The sequence below is a fragment of the Puccinia triticina genome, chromosome 1A (genome assembly GCF_026914185.1).
Source record: "Puccinia triticina chromosome 1A, complete sequence".
NCBI classification, from domain to species: Eukaryota; Fungi; Basidiomycota; class Pucciniomycetes; order Pucciniales; family Pucciniaceae; genus Puccinia; species Puccinia triticina.
This window is the reverse complement of record NC_070558.1, coordinates 4,350,984-4,374,725: the sequence shown is the minus strand read 5'-3', so window position 1 is coordinate 4,374,725 and position 23,742 is coordinate 4,350,984. Positions and strand designations below refer to the sequence as shown.

General features: G+C 47.2%; 3 protein-coding genes across 3 annotated transcripts; 2 read left to right on the top strand and 1 right to left on the bottom strand.

The window, feature by feature from the left end:
* Window positions 1–3,227: 3,227 nt before the first annotated feature.
* PtA15_1A504 (uncharacterized protein) lies at window positions 3,228–4,971 on the bottom strand (the record flags this gene model as incomplete). Its single annotated transcript, XM_053165539.1, has 5 exons — window positions 3,228–3,531; window positions 3,614–4,374; window positions 4,443–4,521; window positions 4,608–4,696; window positions 4,771–4,971. 5 exons carry the CDS (start codon window positions 4,969–4,971, stop codon window positions 3,228–3,230), a joined length of 1,434 nt encoding a protein of 477 aa, XP_053016720.1.
* Window positions 4,972–12,029: 7,058 nt separating this feature from the next.
* On the top strand, window positions 12,030–13,449 carry PtA15_1A503 (uncharacterized protein; the record flags this gene model as incomplete). The annotated part of the gene is made up of 3 exons (XM_053165538.1): window positions 12,030–12,072; window positions 12,159–12,652; window positions 12,727–13,449. The coding sequence occupies 3 exons, from the start codon at window positions 12,030–12,032 to the stop codon at window positions 13,447–13,449; spliced, it is 1,260 nt and encodes a 419-aa protein (XP_053016719.1).
* Window positions 13,450–16,702: 3,253 nt separating this feature from the next.
* Window positions 16,703–17,979, top strand: PtA15_1A502 (uncharacterized protein; the record flags this gene model as incomplete). Its single annotated transcript, XM_053165537.1, has 5 exons — window positions 16,703–16,971; window positions 17,042–17,112; window positions 17,207–17,434; window positions 17,571–17,776; window positions 17,893–17,979. 5 exons carry the CDS (start codon window positions 16,703–16,705, stop codon window positions 17,977–17,979), a joined length of 861 nt encoding a protein of 286 aa, XP_053016718.1.
* Window positions 17,980–23,742: the final 5,763 nt, after the last annotated feature.

Here is a 23,742-nt window from a genome sequence, read left to right as displayed (position 1 = left end):
CTCCTCTCGATGACCGGAACGTGCCAGGCATTCTCGGAGGAGTACGTACTCCTCTTGGTGACCTGGTTGCTCCGGTCGTCGAGAGGAGTGAACATTCCCCTCGATGACCGGAACGGGCCCGGTCATTGAGGGGGTGTTCACTCCTCTCGATCGAGGTGAACCGGAACGGACCCGGTCACCGAGGGAATTATGTACTCCTCTCGACGACTGGAGCAATCGGGTCATCGAGGGTGTACTCCTCTCGATGACCGGAACGTGCCGGGCATTCTCGGAGGAGTACGTACTCCTCTTGGTGACCTGGTTGCTCCGGTCGTCGAGAGGAGTGAACACTCCCCTCGATGACCGGAACGGGCCCGGTCATTGAGGGGGTGTTCACTCCTCTCGATCGAGGTGAACCGGAACGGACCCGGTCACCGAGGGAAGTATGTACTCCTCTTGACGACCGGAGCAACCAGGTCACCAAGAGGAGTACGTACTCCTCCAAGAATGCCCGGCACGTTCCGGTCATCGAGAGGAGTACACCCTCGATGACCCGATTGCTCCAGTCGTTGAGAGGAGTGAACATTCCCCTCGATGACCGGAACGGGCCCGGTCATCGAGAGGATTACATACTCCCTCAATGACCCTCGATGACCGGGTCCGTGCCGGTCATCGAGAGGAGTACATATGGTGTTGCAAGCCTGTCTGGGCACTCACCAAAGTTTGGCCAAAAAAAGGCCAAGTGCGCGTGGCCGGCCCTAAAGCCCGCTTGGCCGATCCTCAAACCGCCTGGCACACTCCCAACCCCGCTTGGCATATCGCAAAGTGGGCGGGGTTCGGCACAAAGCCCCGCTGGGCCAATTTCAAGCGAGGGTGCCACGCAGGCCAAACGCTGTGCCGGCCGTCAAGGAGAGAAGTTTCCCTCCTCAATGGTCGGTCTACAAACCGGTCATCGAGAAGGGAAGACTCCCTTCTTGATGATCGATACAAGACTTAGTATCGCCCACCGCGAAGGGAGTCTTTCCTCCCCGATGACCAGCCTACAGACCGGCCATCGAGAAGGGAAAGCTCCCTTGTCAATGTCCGATGTGCGATGTCGAGAAGGCAGAACATTTCCCCTCCTTGAGGATACGTTGTTCTTGCCTTTCGAGGCAGAGACAAGGGCCGGCGTCTGATGACCGGCGTGTTGCATGCCAGGTCACAGATCCCATCGGCCCAGAGCTTGATCTCGGCCAAGCGGGACTTGGCTGTGTGCCAAGCTCTACCCCCCGCGCAACCTGCCCGATCAAGCCCGCTGGGCACATACCCAACCCCCGGAGGCACTCGGCCAAGCGGGAGTTGGGTATGTGCCCAGACGCGCTTGCAACACCATACTTCCCTCGATGACCGGGTCCGAGTGAACACCCCCTTGATGACCGGCAATTTGTGCCACATGCACACAGGTGCTGGCCGGTCATTGGGGGAGTGTGTAACTCCGCTCGATGGCCTGTGCCGGCCATCGGCACGGCGGCTGGGGGATAGCCGGGCCCGGAGAACTTTCTTTTCAAGGGGCTGGGTACCCGACCGCTGAAGTCTTAGCGGTGAAAAGTCCCCGGGGTGGGCTATCGGGGTAGCGGGTGCCTTTTTTTGGATTAATATTATGATTTTTTTTTTTACATGACAAGGACACCTCCAAAAAATCTAATATTTTTTGGAGAGGGCAGTTAAGACCCCCTCTTTTGATCCATCAAAAAAAAATTGGGAAAAATCCCCTCCTTTCGGGGGAAGTCGCTGTGCGCAAAGTATTTCTCTGCTTGCGCGCACAGCGGGATCGACGTTGGGGGACGGTCGATTCTGTGCGCGAAGAGTTTTTCGCTGCTGCGCGAAGTAGGTCCGTATTTATATCAGTGCCAAACAGGGCCTGAATATTGAAAAAAAGAAAGCTGTTTTCCTCGCGCGGGAAATACAGATTTCGTATGGTACAGGCCCAGTTCGGCCCCGCGGTCAAACTCTGGGCGGGCAGGTTGGCGCCCACCCGGCCCAACCTTTTGCCGACCGCGACGTTGGGCCATCGTCAACCCGAGCCCAAATTCGAGCGGTGGTGTATTCTTAGAGCATCTCCAACGGTCCCTGGATCGCGCAGACCCTGGGTCGCGGCCCTGGACCAGATGTAACGGGGTATCCCAGGCTTGGTCCACAGCGGACTCGCCAGAAATAGAGACCCGACAAGAGGCTGGACCAACTTGTCGTCGGCAAGACCACAACTTGCCCGTCGAGCCACACAGACAGATGACCACCTTCTGGTCATCCTTCCGATTCTCGAACACCCGCCGGTCATCCTTTCAATGACCGGCCATGTGCATCATGCGCGGTCATCGATAGGATATCCAGTCATGGTCATCATTCTCGATGCCCGGTCATCGGTCTTGATGACCGGTCATCAGTCTTGATGACCGGTCATCAGTCTTGAAGCCCGGGCATCGGTTTCGATGACCGGTCATCAGTCTTGATGCCCGGGCATCGGCTTCGATGGCCGGTAATCGGTCTCAATGACCTGTCATCAGTCTTGATTCCCGGTGATCGGTCTCAATGACCGGTCATCCTATTGATGACCGGTCATGGGCATCGATACCCGGTCATCCTATTGATGACCGGTCATGGGCATCGATGCCCGGTCATCCTATTGATGATCGGTCATCGGCAGCGAGATCCAATTGAATGAAAAGAGGATCGGCCGGTAGGTGAGGTAGCGTGCGGTATAGTGTGCGTGGGGTGCGAGCTGGTGCGAGGTGTGGTCCAAGAGGCAACTGGAGCAGACTCGCCACAAGTGGAGGGCTGTGGCGAGTTGAGGCGACTCGGGAGGCGTTTGGCGAGTCGGATAGCGAGTCGGTTGGACCCCGAAAACTCGCCCGACTCGCTAAATTGGGGTCGCGAGTCCCGCTCTAGCGAGTCCGTTGGAGATGCTCTTACCGGGCCGCAGCCGGTCCGGTGTAGAGGGAAATAAGCAAGCAGTTTTTAACTTGAGTGTGGTTTTGGTTTGGTTGAGCATAAACCATTGGGACTTGCAAAAGTCCCGGAGGTAAGAGAAGCACACCCCAGTGTTAGCAGTACACGAACTTGCATACGCACACACACGGAAATAAATCGAAAATCTAGTATTGGAAAAACTAAGACACTGTTGATTACATGATGTGTAGGACGGCCCCAATGCGAGTCCACAATAAGACAATAGAAACGCAAGCAAATCTACGAGAGTGGATTATACAAAGTTAATCGAAGACGATTTTTTTGCCGGCAGGTTTAACGACACTGAGGTTTTTGATTTGATTCTGTTTAGCGATCCAAGAAGGATGAAGTTTAGGATCGACGGGTTTCTTGACGAGGGTAGCAAGTGGTTCAGAGTTCGACCCGGTCACACTCTTAACCTTGACATCGGTTCCACTGGAACGAGATGGTTTGGATTTGCCTCGGTGTCTTTCCTCCGCCTTTGCTGGTTTGTCAGGATGAGTCGAGCTCTTCTGTTTTAGTTTCACTAGATGTTTGGCTGATTTGCCGTACTTTTTCTCCCATATGCTAAAAACCCATCGACAAAAGAAAATACATCATCAGTCATCTCACGTCTGTGGTGTAAAACGATGAATGAATAGTAACTGACGCTCTACGAGCCTGTTGACCTCTTCGATTTTTACGCCCGCGTTCCTGCTCCATTTTGTCTACCGCTTGATCGTCAATGTCGAGATCAGAAGCATCGGAATCACCAAGCGTATAACCGACGTTTAAGGCGGGCAAGAAAGTTGAAGAGGATGGGCGGGTGGTCGTTTTAGAAGCCGGAGGCTTTGCTAGTTTGGGCTTTTTGGCCGGGGCTGGGTGGTGGAAAGAAGTGGATGATGATGAATGGCCGGATTGAGTTTGACTGTCGCGAGAACAGTCCGAGTGCGAATCGCTGTGTTCATCATCGTCATCTGTGCGGCTTAATTGGCTTTCCTCCGATTCACTCATTTCTTCGCTGGTTGGCCCGGCTTCCAAGCCTGCCAATTCTCGTGCCACTGCCTCATCGAGTGCGTCGCCTAAGAGCTCGCCCTCATCCTCAGAGCCCGACTGATCTGATGATCCGACTCGAGTATCAGCTGTTCGTTGCTGTGAGTTTTTCGCTTTCGATGTGCACTCCTTAGCTTTCGAGTCAATCTTTTCAACAGGATCTGGCCGGAGGTGAGCAAGTAATAACTTGGTGACAGTTTGCTTGATGACTTCTGATAAGGATTTCTGGCTACTGATCTTGTTCTCAATTCGCTCAAATTGGATCGGTCCGCTTAAGTCTTGGAAATCTTGGAAGGTCGAATGAGTCATCAGCTCGGACGATTGTCGCTTGAGGCGCGTATATAGAATCTTCTTTGATAGGTTTTCAACATTAATCGACTAAAAGTGAAAAGAAAAAAGATCAGTCTTTTGGCGAGCTGGGTTGCAATACAAACCTTGATGCTGACCTTAAAGCTGTTGAGGTCGGCTTCCAAATCTTTAGGATCCACCGCAGTGGACGGTTTTTTGGAAAGTGGTTTACCTTCTCTAATGAAATATCAACCATCGGTTCGGGGAAGTGCTCGATTTTCTTTTGTGTTGGTCGGCAAAAAAAAGAGTACTACACCACTCACTTGGCTAATCGAAGCTTCCTAACCATATGTTGGATTTCGAAAGCTTTCGCTTTCTTTGCGGCACGAGTGACATCTCTAAGGGCAAGGATCTATGTTGTAAACAAATTGATCAACATTTCTTCTCCCTTTTGGTCTTTGAAACAGAAAAAAAAAATCTATTTACCAGCTGCTGATCCAATGGCGATGTGGTCTCTTTGGTAATTGTTTTCTTCCGCTTGGAAGGTCGTTCCTGGGTGGATGAATCCATTGATAGATAGATCGATGGCTGACTCGCCCTCGGGCACTTTCTTCGATTCGAGTCGGGAGTGTATTGCATGCTGGGGCGCAGCCGCATGCAACTTGATGGCCAGCGGCTCATCCCCATTTGGCCGCTGCCGATTCTTCTCACCCGGTCCCAGTCAACGTCGGCAGAGCCTCGCCTATATAGCATCCACAAAATGGCGAAGCGCAGGAAACGAGGCGGCAAGCGAAATCAAACGGCCGACTCGATCGGGGAGAAACCGGAATATCAGCAGCATTGGCACCAAGGAGGTATGATCGAGTCTCAACAAGAACAATCAATCTCAGCATCTATGAAACGTCAACCGACTCGGTTTATTATTCTATAACTCACTGCAGATCTCGTGGTCCAGGGATTCAGACGTCTGGCAAGCAAATACCCACCACAACCCAATGATAGTCCGAACCAATCCGTCGATGAAGCCCTTTCGACTCTTTCTCTCGATGGCGAAGCCAAATTCAAGCAATGTACTTTGGATCAGCTGCAATCGAGCCTTCTTCCGCTCCTACATCGCCAAATAACTTCTCTCTCACAATCACTCAACCCATCCGGCCTAATTAATGACCCTGGGTCAAAGCTCCAGCGGATCTTGGAGATCCAATCAGAACTCGACCATACAATCAATCACACCCATTCTAGAATCAATACTGTCTTTCCACAATCGATATCTGAATCACTCCGAGCCGACGATCAACACCTAGGAAGGTTAAAAATCTACAGGCTTCGCCGTCTCAAAAGTACATTCAATGAGGGGTTCCTGTACACCTTGCGTATAGCTTCTCTTCGGGGCCAAGAACTTATTCGAGAAATGAGACTCTCATCGGAGAAACCGGAAAACGAGGCTGGGAATGAGCCTACTAAAGATCAGCTCATCGAGTACTCCAATTGTGCCTTAAATTCAATCAACTCCGCTATCCTGTCGATAAGAGGATCTGAGCTCGATATCGCACAAGAATATTGGCAATCCGAGTTGATTCCTATGGAGAGTGTTATAAAGGAAATGATCAGTTTGTCCAATACACCGTCCAACTTGAAGAAAGCGGAGCAGAGGCCGAACAAACTAAAACGAAAACAAGTCATCCTTCTAGCTAGATTATCAATACCAATGGCCAAGCTATGCAAGATTTTCTTTGTCAAGACCACGAAACGCGGAATGAATTCCAAAGGTCTCCCAACTTCTACCAAGATGAGCTCACAGCAAATCTATTCTCTCACTGAGTCGATGAGAAATGTTAATGGTGATCTTAATAAGTTCTACTTTCATATAATTATGGCTGATAATTCTCATGGGGTGGTTGATAGAGAAGAGTTTGTTCAATTACCAACCAAACTGCAAACTTATTTAGAAACTGCTATGCGTCTTATACTGCTTCATTATGTTCCAAATATCCCTGACATGAATGACCTTCAAGGCAAAAATTATTACAGTAGTTGGTTTGTTACTTGGGACACTCATTTCCAATTGGCCACTCAAAACTTTAGAGAGGCTGCTCAAGAATTTGAAGTATATTAGTTTTTCATCCTTAACTTGCTTCAATTCCTGACCAGTTTGTCTTGTAATGTAATCCCCCACCAACAAAAAAATACCAATGAACATGGGAACATGAAAAGAAAAAACAACTACACAGGTTTTCCTCTGCATTGGATGACTTGAGTGTGTTTGTCAGATGATTGCTCAACCAATAACATTTTGAAATATCACACTCACAATATACCACTAACAAATGTGGCCTTACAGCTCTACTTGTTGGGCTTGGAGTTTTTTGATTCTCTATTGTTTCCAGTGAATCAGGTATATTCTAGCTATACTCTTCCAGATTTTCTTTGAAATTTTGGCTATGTTTTCAATTTGGCCTAAGTGTATTGAATGCACCGGATTGAAGAATTGGTGGAGGCATTGATATGCACTTGCCTTTGAGGTGGGTCAGGGAAAGATTGAGTGGGAAGGATTAGGTGGATGGTGCAATTGGGGGTAGATTTGTTTGAGAATCAATGGAGCATGGAAGCTCATTGGTGGTGTTTTGTGGGATAAGGAACAGGAAAAGGAGATACATCACCAGAAGTCTGACAAAGGGAATTGGAGGTTGGTGAGCAAAGGGAACCAGTCAGGGGTGAATTGGTGGCGCATGAAGAGGTTGGGGAAGATGAGAGATTGATGGAAGAGCACCAATTTTGTGATCAAGAAAAATCAAAGTGGACACTGCAAGAAAAATTCAAGCAATTGCTAGCAGTTGACATGTGGGTTAATGCTGTGGAACAGCTGTTCTAGCTCTACCCAAACACACATAACTTTTTCTGCACAGTGACTGTGCATTGAAGCTTGGTTGACAGTAAGCCTTGACAAAGGCTTGTGTAATACCATAAGCTTGCTTAGAGTTCTTGCATGTCAACTGCTGGCAGTTGCTTGACTTTTTCTTGCAGTGGGAGTAACACCAAGTGCCTGATCAGAAGATAGGATTGGAGCAGCTCAGTAGCACTGTGAAGAACACTAAGGATAAGGATTGATAAAATGTGGTTCAGAGTGAGTCCCATGCCGCCCCATTGTCTGAGTTCAGACTGAACTTAAAATTGTCAAGATTTCAGCTAAAAAGAAAGTGGTCATGAAGGGAGGACAATCTTGCAGTGATCAAGATTGGACCAAGGAACATTGGACCAAGGCGGTTCCACATGAAAAGTGCTCAGACTCAATGATTTTTATTTCATGTCCGAGGAGCAGACTTTAACCAGACAACTAGAGAGCCCCCCAGCAAGATCCAAAGGGGGGGCCTAACCACAATAACAGGGGAAATGTCAGGTGACAGGGGAAAGGGGACATGAACAGGGGACAGGAACAGGGAACAGGACAGATGGACCACTTGGTCAACAAGACAGGACAGGATTTGACCACTTGGTCAGATAGGACAGGAAAAAGTGTGAGAATATGGAAAACTGAAGTATATTTTGTAAGTAAGTATAAATAACTTTAAAAGAAATACATGAAGTTCTTTTGACAGTTCTGTTTTTAGAGTTTATAATATGATTACCTGAAGGCAGAAAGAATCTGCTAATCAATAACACATATTAAGTTTGACCTGGATAGAATGATGACTACAATCATATTGGTAATGACCAGTGATGTCTGTCAAAAGAAAAGGAGTTAGTTTTTTGTTGTTTGCTCTTATTTTTTGTAAAGAGAAAGTGAAGAGTCTTTTACTTAATGATCAATAGTCAGTCCGACAATATCCAAGTAAAAGCTTCTTCAGCTTTGTTTTGATTTTGATTGATTGGTCTTGATCAATGAGCTTATTCGAGCAGCTAGACTCAAACTAATTTGGTTTGAAAAGAAGAAGAATTCAGTAAGAACTTCTTCTCCTAGTTTTGGTGTGGAGTTGGTTTTAATAACAAACGACTTAAAAAGAAATCATAGTGCGTTTGCTAAAGCTGTTTGATGTCTGAGTTGCAATTTTGGGATTCATACTGAAAGAGAAGTTGAACTTGTTAGTTCATCTCAATCAGCTGGGTTTTGAAATCCTGTTTGTCTGTCACTCACAAGGAGTATAGTGATCTGGGATCACTAAGGTTTTTTGTAATCAAAAGTGTTCCGTCACTATTCGGCCCAACAGCGCAGAGCTTCTTGTGGTGAAGTTCATGCAGAAGACCTGTCACGAGTTTGATCATAAGAATAAATAAATATTCAATATGAAGATTTAGCAAGTGTACTCAAGGTACTACTCACAATTTTTACTCCTTGACTTAAGAGGGATGACTGGATTCCAACAAAAAGGCCACATGGCCAGACAGGACAGGAAAAACAAAGATCACTTGGTCAGACAGGAAGGATGTGAGCAGACAAGGTGGCCAGAATTCTGACAAAACTCTGAGGTTGTGAAATTTAGCGGAAATGTCATCACACACCTGAACATACTACATAAACAAGGAAAAATAGAAAAGGACAAAACTAGACAAGCAAAACAACAGAACAAAACAAGAATGGGGCAGAAAGAGAAGCTGTTTGAGCAGAGCAGAGTGGAGTAAAATCAAGCTTTACTAATGATGGTATGGTGGGCTTTAGAGTTGTGAATCTGGAATACTGGGATAATAATTAGGTGGAAGCGGAGGTGGAGGTGGAGTTGAACCTTGAACATAAGAGGTCCGCCTCTTGGTCTTGAAAAGCCTGAAACATCTTGAATTCATCATTGGTTGTTGAGTTGTCTGTTAGTCTGCTACCATGATGTATCACCACAGTATGGAGGGCTGTCAGATCGACCCATGAGCACTACCAACCAACCACCCAGCTGGCAGCCACAAGCGTCTGTAGCCTAGTTGGTAAAGGCAGCACTCTAGTATGTGTCTCAGCATAGCTGAGGTTGTGAGTTTGACTCTCACCAGACACATCTTCATTTTACAGTCTCTACAGGTTATGAGCCCAGAGCTACCTGAGTGCTACTCGCTTACAATAGAGACTTGATGAATTTGTGAATGCTTACTTGTAAGACCACGCAAACCGCTATAAGCCTACATCTAGATCACGGGTTCAATCCCTACGCTGATCATCTTTCCTGGGTCTCATTCCCACTCTCTCTTGGGGTCAATCCCCACTTCCCATCATGTAGCAAGGGGGGGTGTTGAGTTGTCTGTTAGTCTGCTACCATGATGTATCACCACAGTATGGAGGGCTGTTGGATTGACCCATGAGCACTACCAACCAACCACCCAGCTGGCAGCCACAAGTGTCTGTAGCCTAGTTGGTAAAGGCAGCACTCTAGTATGTGTCTCAGCATAGCTGAGGTCGTGAGTTTGACTCTCACCAGACACATCTTCATTTTACAGTCTCTACATTGGTCTACTGCACCATAAACTTCAAGCTGAATCTGAGTGTATCATTCTGCACCACACACTGCCAATCTGAAGTTGCAAGCAGAGATTATGCCTAAAAATTGGATTCTTGCGTGAGAGAATCTTGAAAATAACTGTAGTGTTTCTGTTAGAGATGGCAAACAGGTACTCATTGCCCGGTACCCGTTTTACTAAACAGGTAGCAGGTGCAGGTGCAGGCGTCCATAATTTTGGTGGGGTGGCAGGCGGGTACCTAAACAATCCCCCCCCCCCCCCCCAACTTGGCCAGTGCTGAGATGGCGGGGCTGGAATCCGGGGAAGCCGCAGATCTAGGTCTGGAAGGGGTTCCCAGATTGATGAGAAGTCCTCCACTTCCCTTCAAGATCTGAGGGCCTGTTAGAAGTGATCTGGTGATCCAAAAGCTAGATTTCCCTATGAAAATCTAGACTTTTTGGGTCTATATCCACAACTGTGAGGGTCCCAGTTGTGACTGGAAGTCATCTACTAGTTCCTATTTTTGTCTATGAGTAACTTTGTGGTGGAACTCACTCAAGTGATTGGAGGACTCCCTGTTGCCTATGTAAAAGGCTTGATTTAGAGGAGGCCGCTAAACCTTGTTTGCTGGTGAAAACTCAATCTCAATCAATTTTCACCAGCCAGGAAGGTTTAGCCTGTCCGTCTAGATTAAACAGTGAAGTCCTCCATTACTCATTATGCTTGCCAAATTAGCAGTAATCAAATGATTTTTTTTCTCATTTTAAACTTGCAATGCCTCACCTCCTCTGCAGAATGCATCCACAGCAAGCTAGAAGCCTTCTCTGGTATTGAAGTGTACTTTTTTCACATGGCTAAACGGATTGATGTCATTTGTTTGTGGGCTGTGGGGTGGGTAGAGTATGTGCCCACTGCAGGGCTTGAAAGACAAATAAACTGCCCAATTCTTATCATTATCGTACTCTGCGAGACTCTGCGCGTTTGCCTGTGGGTTGGCTGTGTGCATGGATTTTGGCTTGATCAAGACTCAAGAGGTTTTGGCGATGAGTGTGACGTCACCAGACAGATCCCATGTATCCATACACACATACAGTTATGGCTTGGAAAAGAGTGGAAGAGTGCTTGGCAGCCAGTCACTGTACAAACCACTTGGCAGTATTTACCATCTGCTCCGTCGGCAGGTCATCGATCACGGGGCGCTGTTTGGTTAGTTGGCATAGCACTTACTGCTCGCGTGGGCCATGCCAGCCTGATGGCTGCCAGGGGCGACGAAGGGTGGGGAAGGCACTCTTCTCGCCGAGCTGTAATACACTTTTTTACTGGGTATGGCGACCAAACAACGATCCGGATCGATCCTGGACCGACCATGGCGGCTCGTTGGATTGGACGATGGGTGTGGCAGGCTGGTTGGTCTGTCGGTTGCCATTGGTTCCGGCTCGACCTGCCTGACGACCGGCTGGCAGGAGAAAGATGGTCTCCAATGAGGACAGAACTCCGCTTTTCGTTTAGATCAGCTGCTCATTTTTTCGGAAAACTGATCCGAAACTTTTAACTCCATGCTCGAAAGCTCAAGAACTTATCGATACAGCCCCCAAGTGTAGGGCGTCGTCTGTACTACAGCTTTAGAACACAAACAAAGAGCCTCTTTCCCCCATTCCATCCTGAATCCTGATAGCCTCACCTTATAAATCTCCCGTCTCTCCAGCCTCCAGTCCCCCCAGGCACAGCGCAAACATTCAGCACATTGCTTTCTTGCCAAGTCGCCCTCAGTGTATACACAGCCCTCCGTTGCCTCTCCAGCTCATACATAAATAACCCCTCCGCTCTCACCTGAAGCCCTCGAGCTCCTTCCCTTACCCCGATCGTTCGTCTGCCAAGGACAAGGATTGTTATCCTCAGACCCTTGTTACAGCCCCAGCCAGAGACCCCCGGCAACTGGAACCAGGGTTACTTGTTCTATAGAAGTCGCCAAGAAGACATACATATTTAACCATCCGTCTCGTTGCCTCCGGACTCCGTCTGCTCGTCGCCCTACTCGCTATAACTGCCCAGAGCTTGTCCTCCCTCGAACCTTCTCCTGTTTTTGCCATCATCATTCCCGTGCAACCATATAGAATTTGATATATAAAACCTTTTTTTTCAATAGCCTCACATAACCTTACATACATACCCATACCCACGTCAAGCAGAAGGCAACCGCTGCCAGTCTATAAAACAGCCCCCAACCAGCCTCCTCGTCCCCTCCGCTCGTCCATCTCTCCCCCCTTGATCAGCCAACCCAACTTCGGACCCAAGCATCCTCGCCCTATCTGCATCTCAACACTTGTTAAACCATGTGGTCGACTTACTTGACTTTCCTCTTGGCTGCCCTCACTGGTGATTACCCTCTCTCTGATTCTCCCCTGACCGATTGGAAACATCTGCTCATCTTTTTTTTGTTGATCCCTCCTGGCCGTCCTCAGCTTCTAGTTGGGCTGCCCCATCCCCGCTCACCACCTCAGCAACCACCGTCGCTACCCTCTCCGGGCTCCAATCCGGCAACGCTCACGACGGCATCCTGATCCACGTGATCCGCACGGAGGACCTGATCGCAGACAAACTCAAGTCCAAGCCCTTGTTACTTGAGAAACTCTCGCACCTGCTCATCCGAGTCGAGCTCGGCAACCAATCCGTCGCCGTCAATGGCCACCCTCTCCCCATGCTTCCAGGCGCACGTCCTCTGGAGGTCAGCGTCAAGCTGAAACAGGTCCAGATGCTCAAGATGCCCAAGGACAGTCCGCTCGTACCCCTCGGACTCACCCCTCCTGAGGTCTTGAGCATTGCCGACAAATACATGTCTGAGGGCATCGTCGCTGCCATGCTCAGCGTCACTCAAGAGCCTTTGGTCATAGAGGCCATGCGAGAGGATGCCACCCCCGTGCAAGCTGAAGCTTACAAGGTGACCATCGGAATTAAGGTACGATCCCATCCTGAACTCTCCACCGGCCTTTCGTTTCATCGAATAACCCTTTTCGTACACTCTTCACGCAGATCTTGGAAGTCGATGGAATGTCCCTCTCTGAAACCGATCTTCCCGCGGTTGACCTGCTTCACTTGATTGTTCATCCCGACCAAGCCGACCCGACCAAGGTGGCCACTGTGACCACCCTTGCCCCCGAGGCGCTCTCTGACCCCCAACCAGACCCGTCGCTCCTCGGCAGCAGCGCCAGCATGACCCCCGCTGGTATGCTCGACGCAGCTCTCGACACTACCCGGGCCTCGCTTGCATCGACCCTCCATGCGTTGAGCAACGCCATGCAAGGTATGGCCGCCCACGCCTCCGGTCTCTTGAGCGGCACCCGGGCCCGCAAGCCGTGCCACAAGCACCACCATCACCACCACAGCAACAACAAGGGTGCTGCCGCTAAGAGCAAGGCCAAGCCGGTCGAGCTGGCTGCCGCCACCAAGGCCCCCGCATCGTCCGAGCAGCCTACCGTGCGCCACTCGGCCGTCACCGCCTTCCGTCACAGGATGAGATGCTTTGTCAAGATGGTCGCCCGCTCCTCCCTCGCCGTCCTCCTCCTCGGCCTGCCTCTAGCCCTCGTCCTCCTAGTCTTCTCCACCCTCGTCTCCACTCTCCTCCGTCGTCGACTCGAGGCCTCCGAAGCCGCTGCCACCGTCCCTCCCGCCTATGAGGCTATTCCTGCTGACGAGAAACTCGCGGAAGACCAACAAATCATCATCATCCATGCTGCAGACGCTGACAAGATCTAACCCCCTCCAGTCCGCTCATTACACTCTTCTATCTTGACATGTATACGGACACGTTGTTACCTCATCCCCCCTTTTTTTAACTGCTACTTCCCGTTTTCGCACAAGAAAGAAACAAAAAAACCAGTACACCTGTTGTGTGATTCGTCCTGTACAAGCTTCTCTTGCCCCGGCTTTTGTCCCTCGGCCACTTAATGCCCCTGGTTGGCCTGTGATTCGCACATCATTCTTGTCGAAGTTTTTACTAGGAACAGGCTGCAGGTGGTTTGGTTTGTGATCGTCTTTGCTGTTGTCCCCATTTAAACACACTTAAACTTTACCAAACAGCATGTTTTCCATCGCCTATCTAGACATTATCGAAAGTTGACACACGATGATATCTGGGCAACATGTTGTCTTCTTGCTCCTTCCTTGCCCCTAACAGTTTTTTTTGTTTTTGTCTGTTTCTTTTTTTTCTTTGTCAAGCCCGTCAGAATCTATCTGAAATTTGATCAGGTGTTGACTGGAGCAGCAACTAGGTCTTACCGTCCGATCTTCCACACTTACCGTTCGATCTTCCACATGTATTACACGAAGCAAAAACTGCATGTTTAGATGCATCAACAGTCACCGACACCCTTGCTATGAGCCTTCATTGTTTCAAGAGATGTAGACGCTGAAGCAATTAAACTGGACAACTGGAAAAAGAACTTTAAATCAGTCCTTGTCCCATCATGGAAAGGTCATGATGGTTTGTGTCAAATCAAGTGTTGTAATCCCTGTTGCAAGAGTTTTCACAAGTCAAACAAACCACAACATTTAAGATGCACAAATACAACAGCCAAATACCCAAATAGTAATAGGGCATTTAGACTAGATGACCAGCCAACTGGTGGTTGGGAAAACCCTTTTGGGCCATTTGTGCGTGAAGAGGGATGTGTGTTGCACTGTTGCAGATTTTGGATTTGCTCTGGAGTTAGGGTGTTCAAAGTTGACTTTCATAAAATCATAACACCATAAAATCAGAAAACTCTAATTAGATGAAAAAAATATGTACATACACCCAAACACTCAAATTAGAGCAACATTTCTAAAATGGTACATACACATAAAATCATCATTTGAAAGTTTTATGATTTTATGATTTTATGATTTCAACTTGAACACCTCAAGTACTCAGCAAAGTATTTATATGCCATACTTAATCAGCTGTGTTCCCAGACAAACTTCTGACATCACTAGCATGTGGGAATGGAATAGAGGTACCTGGTGTCAAATAGAAAGCGGGACGTAAAGTTTAGGTTGAATGTCCGCCTTCCTTCTAGAACAGTTCTGGGCTTGTTTGGTAGCCAACACTGAAACTCCGCAATGTATGAATCCCTTCAGCACTCCTCCGTGAGTCTGATACGATCCACCCAGTCCACAAAGGGTTCAATTACTCTGCTTCCGCATGCAAGAACTCCGCAAAGGTATGATTTTAGGGTAGGTAAAAACTCTTCGCACGCTTGTAATCCGTAAGTGACACACAAAAACCTCTACTACAATTTTGGTACCGTAAGAGTAGTAAGTACAATGCCAGGACACTGAGAGAAAAGCCGTCCCCTAAAGTTCCATATCCCCCACTCTCTCCGCCCCGCCGTCCTCCATTCCCACCCAACGCTGTCTGCATCCCCCTTTCCCGCACTAACAAACTCCGCCTGCATCACCTCCCAGCCTAGCACATCTCTGACGCCTGTTCTCCTGCACCCCGCGACTAGCCTCTGGAGTTAGTCTCTACCCGGCGCTTCCACCCCAACATCATCCGCTGATGATGTCCGCTTCCGCCGCCCCAGTTTGCCTAACCCCGCGCCGCTACCAGTCCGTCCGTGCGCTTGATACGCCGCAGTCCTACTCCGACTCTCAGCTAAATCTTTGTCTAGGCTGTGGCTTGAACCCCGGTTCCCTGCACCCGTGTCTGTCCCCCAGTCCGCACCCGCCTCCGCCCAATGACTTTCTGCGTGATTTTGTTTGGTTGTACATTCAAGGTTCCCTCAGCAGCATATAAGCACGTGTGCTTTTCTCCTCTCTCAGGAATGCACAAGCTTTCCAATGAGCTCAGCTGCCCGCGCTTTCCGGCCATGCTGCTTTGTGAGCATTCTCTGACAGCCCGCCTATTTATACCACCACACCGGCAAGCTCCTTCAATTTTTTGGGTTTTCAGTTGATTCTGCATGCTAAAAGGTTGAATTCTCTCAAGAGGATCAAGTCAACCGGATGAGATCTGGACCTGAACATGTGGTTTTTTGAGTCCCAAGCAAAAGTTAAGGGGAAATGATTTCAGGAGCAGCAGAACCAACAGCCTGGGTATTGGCCAAACCTGTCTCTCCTTGCGCCCTGGTTGCCAATATCTCGCGGGCCCACCCAACCCGCTCACATCCGGGATCAAGTTGGGAGCTTCAGGGGATTGTGAATCCGTCCTTTATATCAGCCCTAACTTAACACAAGTCCCCCTGGTGGGAGGCTCGCTGTGGCTGGCCGCGAAGCGGCCCCTCCTGCCGGGAGGGACTTCCATATTATCCCCCAATTTTATAGGGGAGCAGAAAGTAGCAAATGGCTGTAAGGTTTTCTAACTTTTTAATAGATCTGCCCCCAGCGCCTGCCAAGGTCTGAGCCACATCTTGCTGACCCTTTGACATCTCCTCTAAAATTCTGTCTCCTCATAATTTTTGTATCACCCTCAATGTATTTTTAATAAATTTTTGAAAAGTGACTTCTCAAGAAATGGATCTGCACAAGGATTCACAAGGCTGTATTGCTTGTAGATCTTGTGGACCAAAAAATCTGCATGCTTTCTAGGTTGTATGTAAATTGACACGTTGTATGTACAAAGCTAAGATCACCACTGTGCTTCCCTCTGGCCAAATGTGGATCCACACATGGATCTTCCAAACTTAAGACATGGTTTGGAGTTTTGTTTTGCTTCCTTGACCAGATTCCTGAACACTTTTGCCACTAGGGAGTGCAGTCTTTGGATTGAGAGGCTGAAACAGGGGTCAAAATTTGCGCATTTATCAAGGCTACAAGACTGTCGATTCAGTTTTCTTTTATTGTTTTTATTACAATTTATAGGGCTGTATTTTTATTTTTTGCACTGAATATCCCTTCTGCTCCTGCCAAAATTGAGGGATAGCGCGCTCCGCGCGGGTCCCCCGGACCTCCGTTCGAGTGGCTTTGTTAACCTAGTATCGGCCTGTCCCTGAGATTCCAGTAGAATCAAACAAGCACCCAGCCGATCGCCATGCTCGGTCTCTTATCATCCCTATCAACAACTACGACATCGAGCGAGATCGGAGACTTCCTGGACCAGGTCTACAGCCACTCCAACTTCCCATCCCAGTCGCAGCCGCCGAGCACGACCGAGCCAATCGATCTACTAGCCTGTCCAGGTTGTAATCAACGCCCCTTCGTCACCTTGACTTATGCCCAATCTATCGATGGAAAGATCGCCGGCGCAGATGGACAACAGTTGAGATTGAGCGGGAACCAGTCGATGAAGATGACCCATCTGTTAGTACTATCATCATCCCTCATTTTCGACCACCCAAATTCAGCCCCTGAAAGTGTCATCCTTCTGCAGTTTGCGCGCCCGACACGATGGAATAATGGTTGGAATCGGCACCGTGCTGAACGATGATCCACAACTAAATGGTATGCAGGTGAAGATATTGAATCAGACTGATAGAGACATTTTCTATTCAAAATCACCTGGAGATTGATTATGAGAATATGATTCTGTTTACAGTCCGCAACATTTCTATCACCGTCCCATTGGCCAATCAACCACAACCGATCGTCTTAGACACCGCTCTACGGACTCCAGCGGATTGTAAATTGATCAAGAATTACCAAAATCAAACCGGGAAACAACCCTGGCTGATATGCGCCAGAAGCGCAATGTCCTTGCAGAAACGTCAAGAATTGGAAGCCGCTGGTGCTCGGGTCATCCCAATCACTAACGGAATGAATGCATGTGTGTTTCAAATTATTGTCTCATATCCTCATATTGTCACTCGCTCATCCTCGTCTTTTCATGCATATTTTTTTGTTTTCTTTCCCTGATGATCATCTATTTCGAAACTGAAAAAAAAAACGAGAGGACGTCAAAGCAAAAGAAGGATTAGATCTAGAGAAAGTTTTAGAAGTATGTAAATTGAATGGGATCAATCGATTGATGATCGAAGGAGGAGCTGCGATAATCTCTTCGATCCTCAACCAAGTCTCGGACAATCCGATCCTCAATATCTTGATCGTCACTGTTTCTCCTTACATGGTCGGAGAAGGAATCACCATCAAAAGCTCCAACATTGACTCTGTAAGTCCCAACTTATTTCAAATCTCCCATTCCATTCTTTTTTAATTGATTGATGGCTTTGACAATTGCAAACCTTTTTTTCTTTTTTGGTGCGGGCACTCGATCGGGAATTTAAGCTTTCATTGCTTCGTCATCTAGAAACAAAGATCCTAGGCTTGGATGCTGTATTTGCATATACTACCAGCTCAGCAACCGATGAATAATGGAAGAAACTCCCAATCATTGGTAGCTCTCAATCTTGGCCTTGATTTCCTTTTTTCGTATTCCATGGGCTTCTTGATTGGGTTTAAGTTAATATTGGTTGGTCATTTTAATTTGTCAAAAAAAAATCTGGTGCGGTGTTTGTTTTCCTTTATGGACTTGGTGGTGCTCTACTTCCTGTGACTTGTATAAGTGTTGTAAGCTTATATGTTGTCAAGAAACTCCATGGGTATTTGTAATTTACGTAACATATGTAAAGAAAAATTCCCCAATTTATAATGTTCTTGAGTTGCCTAAAGTGGCATGTTCCTCACTTGCTTCTGTGAATGGACACTTGGGCCCTGTTTGGACACCCCAGTATACATGGTAGATGGGCAAATTTATGACACACAACCACCAGGGGAGAAAGTGTGGCACTCTCTAGAGAGTGCCAGACCGTAACTTCCTTCAGCAACCCTGGCGGGTATCAAGCATGCAACATGTGTGCAACATACACCACTTAAGCTTGTGTCAATAGTGATGTTATGTTCAACTCAGGCTGATATCATTTCCATCCTAACCTCATGTCAAATTTTATAACTTCACCTCACCCAATGCTCAACTCCAGCTTGACTCAACCCAGAAAACATTCCATGGTTGTTCCAGCTGAGGATCCTGAAATTCATGTGTCCATCAGAACAGGTCAATCTTGGTCAACTTCACTGTGACCAGGCAGGTTCAACTGATCAAGCCACAAGGGGACCTCAAGATGTATGCATCTCCTGGTTATCATTTCAGGGTGGTACAATCCAACTTCTCTGTCAGATAAACCTAAAGTGGGAGGAGGTGGAAGACACCATAATCATCTCTTACCTGCTTAGCGTGTTGCAAAAATTGTGTTCAGGCCGAACATTGTTCAAATGTGATGTAATTAGCATCAATTTTTCAAATTGCCTGACCACTGGAAACACATGATCCCCTGGGCTCCACAGTTTAACAGTTAATCATCACCAGACCTGAGTAGTGGCTACCTTATCCAGGATTGTACCTTAAGTTATAAAGTGTGTGAACAAGTGTGGTCTTGGAATCACTATTGTTGCCAACCTCATTTGACAGAGTTTTGATGCCAGGGTTGTACTGGCCATTTGAGGGAGTGTCTCCTCAATGGCCAACACAAACCTGCCATCAAGAGGAGTCTGCACTTTTTTTAATGGCAGAGTTGTAACAGCATTTTAAGGGAGTGTGTACTCCCTTCAATAGCTGCTACAACCCAGCCAATGAAGGAAGTGTGAATTTCTCCTCATGGATGGTAAAGAGCGCTGGTTAATTGGATGCAACCTGCTTATGATGGCTGATTTATACCAGTCATTGATGGGATTGTCAACTCCTCTTGATGGCAATTACAACTCGGACATGAATTTCACCCTGAAATTTGGGCAAACTTCAGGGTGGAAATGGTTGAACAGGATCTTGTGAAATTTCTGGCTTACTTCACAGTTGGACCTGTAGGATGCCGCTAGTGGGAAACTCCCTTCAATGTCCAGTTTTTACTGGCCATCAAAGTGATTGTGTCTCCTCAATGGCTGGTACAACCCAGCCATCAAGAGGATTTCCCACTCCCCCTACTCCCTTTGATGGAAGAGTTGCACCAGCCATCAAAGGGAGAGTGTACTCCTTTTGATGGCAGATACAGCCTATCAATCAAAGGGAGTGTGAGATCCCCCCAATGGCTGGTATAGCTCAGAAATTGGATGCAGAATCCCTTCAATAGCTGTTTTTCACTGGACATTGAAGGGAGTTTGAAATTGGTTTGATGGCTGTTACAACTCGGCCATCAAAGCCCTTAGATGGCTGAGTTGTAACAGACATTGAACAGGGTGTGTACTCCCTTTGATGGCCAGTACAACCTGGCCATCAAAGGGAGTCTGCCTCCAATGGCCAAGTTGTACCCACCATCAACTCCTCCTGATGGCGGGTACAACCTGGCCATGAATGTCACCCTGATGTTTGGGCAAACATGAGGGTGAGAATTTCGAGCAGGATCTTAATGTGACATTGATGGCCTATGTCACGGATAGACCTGTAGGATGAAACTAGCAGGCAACTCCCTTTTATGGCCGGGTTTTACTGGTCATCAAAGGGAGTGTGTCTCCTTGATGGCGGGTACAACCCTGCCATCAAGAGAATTTTCCACTCCCCCACTCCCTTTGATGGCAGAGTTGTACCAGCAAAAAGGGAGCGTGTACTCCTTTTGATGGCCACTGCAGCCCAGCGATTGAAGGGAGTATGAACTTCCCGCAATGGCTGGTACAGCGCGGACAATTAATGAAGGCAGCCTCCCTTTGATAGCCCGGTTGCACCGGTGTGAGAACTCCTTTGGGACGGGTGGCAGTTCTGTGAGGGGGAGATAACAAATATGATATTTGCAGTTAAGCAATATTTATGTTACGGGTGGTTTGAAGGACCTGCCCCTCTATTGTACTACACAAGGATTCTAACAACAAAATTTATTTCTTGTTGTGGCAAAACCTTGATAGAGATCACTATGTGTAGTAGTCTCTATCAGACTTAGATCAAACAATGTAGATGATGTGCAATGACACAAGCTATTTAAGAACCTGATTATGATCACAGGTGTTGGGTGAGTGGATGTTTGTGATCACACTGTTAAATGAGTGAGTGACTGGTTGGTTGATGGCTGCTATTCACATGCTGATTTCAAATGAGGGGGGAGGAAGGGCTCCTTATATAGTGAAATGTGAGGGATTTTTGCTGGTGGGGAAGTCAGTTGAGGGATTTATGCTGGTTTGGCTTCTCCTGTGAGGGATTTTTGCTGCATGGAAGCTTCCGTTGAGGGATTTTAGCTAGTGAGCCTTCTGATAAACATGTGATCCAACATGTGACTGATGATGTCATGCGACCATACAGGGGTACGTGTGCGCACCTGTAGAAACTACACCCTAACTATGTGCTTGTACCTGATTCTATACTACGTACTACCAAATATAATTCTATAGTATTTGATTATGTTCTGTCACAAACCATTTAACCAAAATAACTTTTGACTGAGTGGAGCTATCCTAGTGGTTCAAGTGAGTGACTAGGGGTTAAATGACCTTCAGAATCTAATTATGCAATAATAAATCTAAGAATATATCTCCTTCTCATGTATTCAACCCTCACTTTATGTAATTTGACACTTGAAACAGATTTGGCACACCACACCGGACATCAAAGGAAGTAAAAAATCTGTTTGATGACTGTTAAAACTTGGCCATCTAAGCCCTTTGATGGCTGAGTTTCAAAAGCCATCAAACAGGGTGTGTGCTCCCTTCAATGGCCAGTGGAACCCGGCCATCAAAGGGAGTCTGCATCCAAATCAATGGCCAAGTTGTACTTGCCATCAACTCCTCTTGATGGCAGGCACAACCTGGGCATGAATGTCACCCTGATTTTTGGGCGAACATCAGGGTGACAATGTTGCACAGGATCTTCATGTGACATTGCTGGCCTATTTCACAGGTGGAAATGTAGTATGCAACTAGGGTGCAACTCCCTTTGATGGCTGGGCTGTACTGGCCATCAAAGGGGGTGTGTCTCCTCAATGGCCAGTAAAACCATGCCACCAAGAGGATTCCCCAATCCCCTGAATGGGCACCATCACCCACTCTCCAGGTCATCATGGTCAAGCAACAGCTGCAGGAAACCACTAGGAGACAAACAATATGGGTCATAGGGAGAAACAAGATAATTCACATCTGCATCCAAATAGCTCATGTGAATAAGGTGGCTGAATATGGTCCATGAGGAAGCCCAAAAAAAATCTTCACAAATCACGCAAATGGCCTGTAATGAGGACAGAATCAGACAAGTTTAGGTAAGTATCTGGCAGTCATCATGACTTATCTTCCAATCCAGATGCCTGAAGGATAGAATAAAATCCAAACTGATACTATCAGGAGTTACAGATGAGTTGCACTGAACTTGTCATACTCTTATACAATAGTTGCTAATAAGTTCACCAACAAAGTTGAACACAAGTTACCCACCCACATTGAACTGACTTCTGACCAAGTCATAGATAAAGTTACGGTCTGGCACTCTCTAGAGAGTGCAACACTTTCTCCCCTGGTGAACCCAAAGTTTGCCCCCGTCTCCACCATTTTTTTTAATCTGGGGGTTGCATGTGACAAATGCCATTTATCATGTATCACAGGGCGTCCAAATGGGGCCTAGCACTGAAAGCAATTCTTTTCAAAAGGGGTTTTTTGTTGGAAAATCTTACTAAATCAGCCTTCATGTATGACTGTTTGGAGACTCTGGGGATGTCCTCAGACTGTATTGGATGACTTCCAATTGAGATGTGTGGGCCTCCCAGAAGTGATCTAGAGCCCAAAAAGCTACTTTTCCCTGAAAAAAAGCTGGACTTTTTGGGTCTCAATTAACATCTGTGGGGGTCCCAGATTGCACGGGAATTCCTCCATTGTTTGTTGAAATTCTTTTACTCTGAAATCCAGAAAAAGGATTCATTCCCCCAATCTAATTCTATGAAATCCGCATGGCTATTAGAAAAACTGAAGAGAATTTTGCAAGTTATAGACTGCCCTGGTATGACAGGAAAACATTGCAGGTCCCTATTGTGGAGACTTGGGCTTGTGGACTTGGTGAGATGTGGGTAACAGTGATGGTCAATGCAGATAATGTGTCTCCGGTGGAGGAGACTATATTGTCTATTCCACAGGAGAGAGCCACAGCCAAGAAGACTGTGACCCAGGTCACAACACCTATTCCCACTGGGTGGTCTGTATCCTGTGTAAAAATACAGAACTGAGCCAGGGACCATGGTAGAGTTGCTCTAAGGTAAAGAATGTCAAAGTAGACCCTACCCCCTAAGTTTTCAGCCAAAGTTGGTACCTAGTACCGCACCGGGTACCACGGGTACCGCCAGGTCCATTTCTTGAATTTTGCTCAACAAACACCAGCACCTGTTGTTCTCTTCACTTTTCAACATTCATAACTATAAATTTACTTCTAGTAACATTCTTGTTTATAATATCAGTCCTATCTACTTGTAATCCAGCTATGTCAAATATTTATTTAAAAAAACTTCAAAGCAACTTCAATCTTCATCCAAGACAATCACCTTTCTTTTACTTTTAGATTTATTCTTGGTCTTCTTGGCATTGTCAATGCCCTCTTTCCACACGGCCAAGACTCCCTCTTTTATCATCTTGTTCTGTTGAAATTACAGTGTCACCTGTCTCTCCCTCTTCTGCTTTCCCTTCCCTGTCACACTTGTCCTCTCCCTCTCACTCCCTCAATCCCTCCAGATTTAATATGCATAGTTCCCCTTCTGTCCCACATTCTGGCCCCTCCACTTGTAATAGCTTATATATCCATGGATGATGGCTTAGACAGAAATAACAACTATCTGCTTCTTCGTGCATTTCCCTGAGGTCTCTACAGGATACAACCTCTTGTAGCGTGTGCAATTTTCCGCCACGCAAGTTAGAAGCTTTTCGCTCTCCTAGAGGGCTCCCTTGGCCCCTTTTGTTGTCTCACTCATAGTATCTCTGAGCTTGTTGTTCCCCGGGCCCCCTCAGGCCCCCTCTGTCCTTGCTCTCAGCCTTGACCTCAGTTCTCAGCTTTAACATGTTCTTTGAATAGAAGGCTATGGTCATCCCCCTGCTTATTGAGACATGCTTGAGTCTGTGTTGCTTAATCCAAGCCTAAGCTAAAATCTTTCTCAACATCAACAGATGTTGCTGCAGGATCAAGTCAAAGAG